The sequence below is a fragment of the Bicyclus anynana genome, chromosome 16 (assembly GCF_947172395.1).
Source record: "Bicyclus anynana chromosome 16, ilBicAnyn1.1, whole genome shotgun sequence".
Classification (NCBI taxonomy): domain Eukaryota; kingdom Metazoa; phylum Arthropoda; class Insecta; order Lepidoptera; family Nymphalidae; genus Bicyclus; species Bicyclus anynana.
This window is the reverse complement of record NC_069098.1, coordinates 12,942,306-12,951,137: the sequence shown is the minus strand read 5'-3', so window position 1 is coordinate 12,951,137 and position 8,832 is coordinate 12,942,306. Positions and strand designations below refer to the sequence as shown.

Genomic DNA, 8,832 nt, shown 5'->3' with positions numbered 1-8,832 from the left:
GTTGTCGCATTGTTAGCTGTACATTGCGTGCTCAAAATTTTCAAAATCTGAATTTTCTCATTTCCCACGTAATTGTTATTTAAAATATCGTTGTGGAAACTAAATTTAACCTCTTCACGCAGTTTTCGGTATCATGTCCCTTACACCCAGTATGTCCGTGGATACGTGCACACTTTTTTGAAGTATAAGCAAATCTTGGACGTTAGTACGTCCCCAAAAGATTAAAGAAAGAGACGGCCGCGTGGCGCAGTGGGTAGTGACCCTGCTTTTTGCATCCACGGCTGTGGGTTCGATTCCCACAACTGGAAAATATTTGTGTGATTAGCATGAGTGTATATAAGTATTTATATGTAGTATATAATTGTATATTAATACTATAATATCAACTATCTTAGCACCCATAACACAAGCTACTCTGTATGCTTACTTTGGGGCTAGATAGTGATGTGTATTGTTTAAGTATATTTATAATAATAATAAAAAAAGATTACCCCATTTCTTAACCACGCGTACCCATAGGCATAAACCGTGCACCGTTCACCGTTTGTGACACGTGATATTTAATTTCTTAAAATGCACACAACCGACAAACGTTACTATACGTTCCCTTTTAAGATAACGTAGTATAGTAACGGATGTTTTAGTTTAGGTATTTCAGTTATAACGATACCTACTTGATATCGTTCCGATGCCCGCCGTTAACTTCTCAACCCTACTGATTGTCTTTGATTCATAGTCGGCCATTATTGTTGTGTAAAAAAGTCATCTAAGTAAATTTCGAGTATAGCTTTACACAGATTACGTTAGTCGTTAACAGAATATAAAATATGTTCATTCTCTGTCTATGGTTTTTATTAAAATGTGAAGAGAGCTATAGGTTTCTGAACTTAATTTTCAAAATGACCGTTGTGGTTGTGAGCATAGATAAAAAATAGACGTTTACTTGTTGCGCATCCGGCATCTGTCAAGTGTCAATTTGTGCGCCAATTTTACATCTAATTTATTTGTGTAAGTTAAAAAGTTACGCTAAATAGACTGGTCTAAAGGACGATTTACTGGCCAAGTAAGTATTAAATTTAATAAAACAATGCGTGAGTTTGCGAACATTATTTGCATGTAAGGAATTTCATTGTCCAATCAATGGGAGCCAAAATGTTAGCCAAGCCTAAACAAAACTCGATGTTCTGATTTATTCTTCATAATAACATAACTAGTATTATCTTATGACTTTCATTATAATATATCTCGGTAATAATTCTCAAAACCTTAAAGCTAGAAAAATAAGAGCTCAATAGTATGTTAACTAAGTTCTGACTTACTAGCAGACGCCGTGCGGTTTCACCCTTTTTCGTGAAAATATGGGGTTAAAATGTAATTTATGACACTCCCAAAATACATAAATATATTTATATACTACATAAAATACTTATATAAAGTATAAATACACCCAGACACTGAAAAACGCCCATGCTCTTCAGAAATATTTACCAGCTGTGGGGATCAAACCCACAGCAGTGGATGCAGAAAACAGGGTCACTACCCACTGTGCCATGTGGCCGTCATTACCATATTTACCATATTGTCTTCTAAACAATATGACTATAGTGTTCCCTTATTCTTGAAGAATTGGGAGTGGATAGGACAATTTTGACAACAAAAAAAAGTTTGTGGGAATAAAACCCATGACATCTTTTGAGTTTGATTAGCTTACTGCAGAGCTATTGAGGCTTGCCAATTTATTTAACTTGTGATACTAGTAAGGATCGGCTGGTGGTAGGCTTCGGCCGTGGCTAGCAATTTAGCATTCCGGTACAATTCAGTGTAGAAACCGAAAGGAGTGTGGATTTTCATCCTCCTCCTAACAAGTTAGGTCGCTTCCATCTTAGATTGCATCATCAGGTGAGATTGTAGTCAAGGGATAACTTGTAAAGAATAAAAAAAAATGGATCTTATATATAGGGAAGTAATAAGTAAGAAGTTATGCACGCACAACGGCCAATCACATGGCTAAATGTGGAAACGGCCCAGAAAAAAGAAGAAGTAAGAAGTTATTTCTTACTCTAAGCAACATTACTCTAAAAGAAAGAAAATGAGTAAATTTGACACAAGTGTGTGTTACCAAAATGTTCTCCACTTAGCATTTGCTATACCTGTGGTGGATCAATCAGTATAGCACTGGTCTTCTGTGTAGTCATTTGAGGACAGAGGCAATAATAAGGAGAAAACATTGTCTTACCTTAAAAATTATTCACTTAATTATAGGAATTTCAAAAATAGATGTTGGCTATACTACCTAATGTGTACACTAAATTTCATTAAAATCGGTCCAGCCGTTTCTAGGAATTTGGTAGTAAACACTATGATAAAAGAATTTTATTAGACTAATACAGTAATCATTGGAAAATATGATTATGATAGAAGAATAAATAAAAACACTCTAAAATAAATATATAATATACTAGCATACGCCTGCAACTTCATCTGCGTGAAACTCAAAGTAAACTTTCAAGCACCCCTACCCTAAATATTAGACCTCTTTAATCCAGCCCTTACTGTAAAAATGGAGTAACTTCTACTGTTTTCCCAATATTTCCCTTCACTGTTCTGCTCCTAATGATCATAGCGTGATGAAAAGTATACTACAACCTGCCTAGAAGTATGAAGAAAAATTGTACCAAGTTTCATTGAAATCTGTCAAGTAGATTTTGTTTCTATAACGAAAATACAGACAGACAGACGAAAATTTTACTGATTGCATTTTTGGCATCAGTATTGAACACTAATCACCCCCTGATAGTTATTTTGGAAATATATTTCATATGCAGAATTGACCTCTACAGTTTTATTATAAGTATAGATAACATCTATAGCATATTTATTTATTTAAGTGGATGGATCAGTAGTCTGGATCTAGAGACTGGTGTAATATCACCCTGTCATAGAAGTAAAATATTTTTACAGAACTTTAAAACCTGTGATATAACAAGCACACAACATTTACCACCTCAGGTAAATGGCTTAAAGGTATGAGTATTTATGTAAGACTTACACACCCTGTGTTGTGCCCTTATGCTCTTTGCAGTGCTTATATGCCCTCAATATATGCCCTGTGTGCTGTGCCTATGTGGTTATGGTTGTGGTTATATGCCCTAGGGTTGTGGTTGCCCTGTTTGGTGCTTATATGCCATGTGCTGTGCTTATATGTCTGTGCTGTGTTGGTATGTTATATTATTGGCACAGTCTTATCACTTGCAGGGCCATATGATTTATCTGTTACTTCTTTTTGACCTTATCCTACTTATGTGGGGCCAGAAAAATATCTTCCACTAGCAGACACCGCGCGGTTTTACTCGCGTGGTTCCCGTTCCCGTAGGAATACCGGGATAAAATATAGCCTATAGCCTTCCTCGATAAATGGACTATCTAACACTAAAATAATTTTTCAAATTGGACCAGTAGTTCTTGAGATTAGCGTGTTCAATCAAATAAACAAACAAACTCTTCAGCTTTATAATATAAGTATAGATATAGATTTGCTTCTTTAATTATGTTGGGGGTGTAGTATGGGTTCAAAAGTTTGTATTGAGAGTCCTTAATTTTTCAAGCTACATTTTTTGTTATGCATTGAGAAAATTGATATGCATACTACTAGAAAAATAATGATGTTATTCAAGATTTTTCAAAATTGTATATCTAAAAGGTTAAAAAACGTGTTGAATTTTTTTTCAAATATAAATCGTTTTTGTTTTGAGTTATACTATAGTTATTATAAGTAATTATTAGTATTATAACTATACTAGTAAGTGAAGTAGTAATAAAATAAAATAAATAAAAATAGCCTTTTTTCTCTGACTGCTGAATACATATGTTATACCTAATACTATTACTTAATTTATACACCAGAGCAATCAGGTTGTCCTTCGACATAGGCCTCCTCCAGACTTTTCCACTCTACTCGATCGATGTGGTACCCCAGAGATGGGAAAAGGAGGCAAGGACGAGCACATAAGAGTGGGACGAACTATACTAGTACCTATGTAATAAGTACATTATTAAACATATTTCCGATCTTGCAAGTATCATGACACATAAGTTAATCACACTTATGATATGCAAGTATCATGACACTAGTTGTACATCCAATTTCATTAAAATATGTATATTGTTTTTTAACCATGCAGGTGAGCAAAGATGGAGGCCTCGCCTGAGGCCCCGCGGCGCACGCGCGCTGCTCTGGCTGAGATCCCTGCGAGACTCGACCGGCTGCGCGTCACTCCGCTGAGGCCTGTCACCAACACGCGGGAGGTCTCGCCCTCCCTGCCGCCCGGGTACCTCAGTCCCGCGCCCTCGCCTGATGAGTTTCTTATACAGCAAAGAGGTATTGTCATGCTACTGCTTTCTTTCATTCCTTTCTTCTAGGATGGTTTATCATAAGTAGGATGATGATAAAACACGTCCCAATATATGCACCACGACATATCTCGAGACAACAGAAAGACAAATGTCGGTCAATAGTGGCGCATCCGAAAATATTGCTCTCTCTTTTATTGGTACAAAAGAGCATGGGCCTTAGTCATGTGGCATGTGGATTCTCTTTCAACAAAAGCTAATGCTTCAAAAACTAACAAAATGTATGGGAATGACAAATCCTATTGACAACTTGATTACGTGATCTTTTGATAGTGAATGCCGTTCCCATACATTTCTTAATTTTCGAAGCGATAGCGTTTGTAGAAGGACAATCCACGTGCCACATGGCAACACGTCCTGGCTTGACCATGTCTTTTTCTCTTCATGAGATATGTTTTTGATGCATGTTACTGGTAAGCCTATAAATAATTGCTACTGTGGCTGCTACCAAAATTGGAGGCAAATCTGGTAAGTTGCAACAATATATCAAATGAGGTTCAAAATGATACAGGGACTGCTGACAGACCTGCATAGCTGCTATTCAAAGAAGAAGACAACTTTCAAGCATACCTCTGATATACTTTGTTTGCTTTTAGAAGTTTGTTTGACTCTGGAAGTAATGTTTTCAATTTACCTTGCATTACAGGGCGCAAGCGTCTGCCAACAACATGGTCTCCAGACATCGACATAAAACGCAACTCAACTTTCTACTCCGCAGTGCGTACGCCACCCAAAAACACCCCAGGACGAAGTTCACCCCTCAAACTGGGGGTGACATTACGCTCTACACCCCGAAAACGTCTCCTCCTAGGAGATGCTGAGAGAGTACCCCTCACACCAGAGAAAATAGACTTCAGCGATATCAGCACTCCACAAAAGTTCAAAATCAGCAGTCCAATCAAAGGCACTCCACCAATCAAAAGATCGAGACTTGATAGAACGTTGGAGTGTGAATTCAGAGGACCCTTAGACACAGCATTAAAAGGCCTGAGTCCAACACAACTTATACACATGATTAAAAAAATAACACACGAACACCCCAAAATAGAGCAAGAGATACGTCATGATATGCCAGCACCAGATCTGGCACCGTTAGAGGAAAAATTGTGTTACCTAAAGTCGAATATATTCAAAAGTCTCCCAACATCACGATTGACTTCCAAAACCGATTCCCCGGCATATTCTAGAGTTGCTACCCATTTGACAGCGTTTAAAAAGTGTCTTGTTGAGCAAGGAAAAGTGCTCGTTGAATCCCAGCATTGGGAATCGGTGATGAATTACGTGTTCTTAGCTTGGAGTTATGTCAGGGCAACACCTGTGTGGGACAACCAGCCGCATAATACTCAGAGGAAGCAGTGCTTTAAAGCGCTCACTAACTTTTGCATGACTGCACTCAAAAAGGGAAGCTTCGGCAAGGATTTCTTCATGGACGTCCAAGAAAAGCTTCAGGATTTGGAAGCAGATAGCGATGACGTCCAATCATGCCTCAAATACGTTAGCGGACAATTGCTAGATCTGTAGTTAATATTTTTTGACTAAACAAATTTTTTTGATGCATTACAAATGTTGACATTAGTGCCTTAAATTCTACATATTATTATGAGCTTTTAATAATGAAAGTTCCTTAGTAATAATAAAGTAATGAATTTACAATCATGAATAGTGAATCAAGAAATTGATTATTAAAGATCATTGAAAAAATATTAAAAATGCATCAAAGTATGTTTTTGATTAATTTCATTTGAATTATTTTTAGCAAAATTTATTAAATAATAAAATCAATACCAGTTAAAACAGTGTAATGTTAATGTAATTTTAAGAGCCATGTATTTTTTTTACTTATCACATTATGTTAAGATTTTCTTCTTGTTTCCATTTTTTGTATAAACTTCATTGGCGTATCTAGAATTATTTCCTAGGGTGGGCCTAGCCCCCCATATCGAGTCTATAATTAGTATCATAATAGAATTCCGTAACGGCAGCCCAAAACCCTCGGGTGTGCAAAGGTCCATTCTAAGGTGGGCACGGCCCACCCGACGCACTCTATATACGCCTGTGATAAACTTTCATATGTATCTTAAAGTATGATAAAAGGTACTTAAAAGCAGCCTTTTGTGTAATAAAGTCTACGTGACAAATACAGTGGTAGTCATTTTGGCATTTTGAATTATGAATAAATCTGAATAAATAAATACTAAGTAGGTGTTAGCTCTAAAAAAATGTACATCACTTCTATGAGACTGATGCTCTAAGTTCTACAGTACGTAATTAATGTGTAATTACAATGACTTAATTTTGTAAGTAGTCGTAATTTTATTTGTAATGACAAACTATGTGACTAATTAATTAATATTTGAAACCAGGGCCGCATCCAGTGCTCTATGACGTTAAATCGTATCTTAAAGTTCGCGTCAAATAACTTTACTTCTCCGTTGTTCGCTTTTTAATGTATTCGCCACAGAAGACTGTCTATTTTAGCTTGTAATTGTAAATTTTATTACTGGAAAAACTAATTCAAACTAACTTCAGATCCTCAAAATTATTGATGCGAATTTTTTGAAAAAATTAAAATGTGCCAAAATTGTTTAAACAATATATTTTCTTATGCATTTACAATTTTAATGTCAATGCTGTTACATACCGTTATTATGATTTTTTGAAGTTACCTAATGTTAAAACATTAAAGGATTTTTTTAATAGGTTTGTTGATATAAAATTCATTTTAAATATAATTAAATGTATTGATCGTGATTAAAATTTAATTGAATGATATGTAAGTTTTATGATCAGTGAACTATATTTCTAGATTAATTGCTTATAGCTAATCACTGAAATGTAATTTTTGATTTTAGATCAAGAAAATTGTTATACCTAATACTGAAATTGATAAACGGCACAACTCGTGTTAATTTCGAATTAAGAATAGTATTGAGTCCATAAGAGTACTTTTTGTACTGCTGTCAAAATCATTTTGAGTGATGAGCCGTTTAAATATTTCAGTACTACATAAAATAACTGTTTTATTATATATAGGGAGGGCATTTAAAATTACGTCAATCTTATGACTTTTATATGCAATGTACATGTATTTTAATATTTTTTATAAAATCCAATCCTCCCCCCCTACTTACGGCCCAGGTTTTATGTTATGTGGTTTTTGAAAGAAAATTGTGCCTTTTATAATGTAAGTTGAATTTCGTATTAAAGTACAGTGTTGACAATATTATATCAGTCGAAATTGGTATACATTGATTATTATTAATTATATTTTGTGTATACATGTAAGAAATCCGTTATTTTCAATAAAGCATGGTTTTGATATATTATAATGTTTTTTATTTAATTAAAATTAAAATTGAGGTAGATGATAAACATTTTAATATTTTAATTTATATAATACACTAGCGGACGCCCGCGAATTCGTCCGCGTGAATCTCGATGTAAACTTTCAACTACCTCTACCCTATCCCTACTCTACCCCTAATCTATCCCTACCCTACCCTTAGGGGTATAAAAATAGATGTTGGCCTATTCTCATAGATACCGGATAAGCACAAAAAATTTCATCAAAATCGGTCAAGCCGTTTCGGAGGAGTATGGCAACGAAGACACGAGAATTTTATATATTAGATTTTTATTATTTATAATAATTAAACCTATGATATCTGGGAATGTTCACTGTTTTTTTGTAATTTGTCTAAAACATTCGGTTTTTTTTATTCTTTACAAGTCATCCCTTGACTACAATCTCACCTGATGGTAAGTGAAGATGCAATCTAAGCTGGAAGCGGACTAAATTGTTAGTAGGAGGATGAAAATCCACACCCCTTTCGATTTCTACACGACATAGTACCGGAACGCTGAATCGCTTGGCGATACGTCTTTGTCGGTAGGGTGGTAATTAGCCACGGCCGAAGCTTCCCACCAGCCAGACCTGGACCAATTAAGAAAGCCGCAATCGGTCCAGCCGGGGATCGAACCCAGGACCTCCGTCTTGTAAATACACCGCGCATACCACTGCGCCACAGAGGTCTTCAAAAAAGAAACTTATAATGTGCAATATGGTATTAATATATTGCATTTACTCGTAATTTCTTGCCCTGTTTAAATATATCCTTATTTTGAAAGATTGCTTGCAAAGGTAACTGTGAAAGCATTAGAACCGATTAAGTAATTACAATCATTTGGAAACCAATTATCTTAATTATATAGATTAATTTTCGTAGTAGCTTAATTACATACAAGACATTAAAGCTATCTATATATAAATGTAGTATTGATTGCAACAGACAATCAGTTTACTTTTGATTTCTGCCGTGATTACTTGAAAAAAATGGAGTTGAATTTATCTGAAATCTGCACACAGCTGGGCGTACGCATAGAAGAATATAATAGTGAATGCAAAAAACGCAGGATTGCAAA

The 8,832-nt window shown here is 35.4% G+C and overlaps 1 protein-coding gene across 1 annotated transcript; it reads left to right on the top strand.

Moving 5' to 3' along the window:
* The first annotated feature begins 905 nt into the window (after positions 1–905).
* Positions 906–7,739, top strand: LOC112057837 (uncharacterized). The gene is made up of 3 exons (XM_024098391.2): positions 906–1,063; positions 4,182–4,378; positions 5,057–7,739. Exons 2-3 carry the CDS (start codon positions 4,192–4,194, stop codon positions 5,929–5,931), a joined length of 1,062 nt encoding a protein of 353 aa, XP_023954159.2. The 5' UTR covers positions 906–1,063; positions 4,182–4,191; the 3' UTR covers positions 5,932–7,739.
* Positions 7,740–8,832: the final 1,093 nt, after the last annotated feature.

Coding starts and splice junctions, on each gene's coding strand:
- LOC112057837 (XM_024098391.2), top strand. CDS start 4,192: ATGGAGGCCTCGCCTGAGGCCCCGCGGCGCACGCGCGCTGCTCTGGCT. Junction 4,379..5,056: donor GTTTCTTATACAGCAAAGAG/GTATTGTCATGC, acceptor CTTGCATTACAG/GGCGCAAGCGTCTGCCAACA.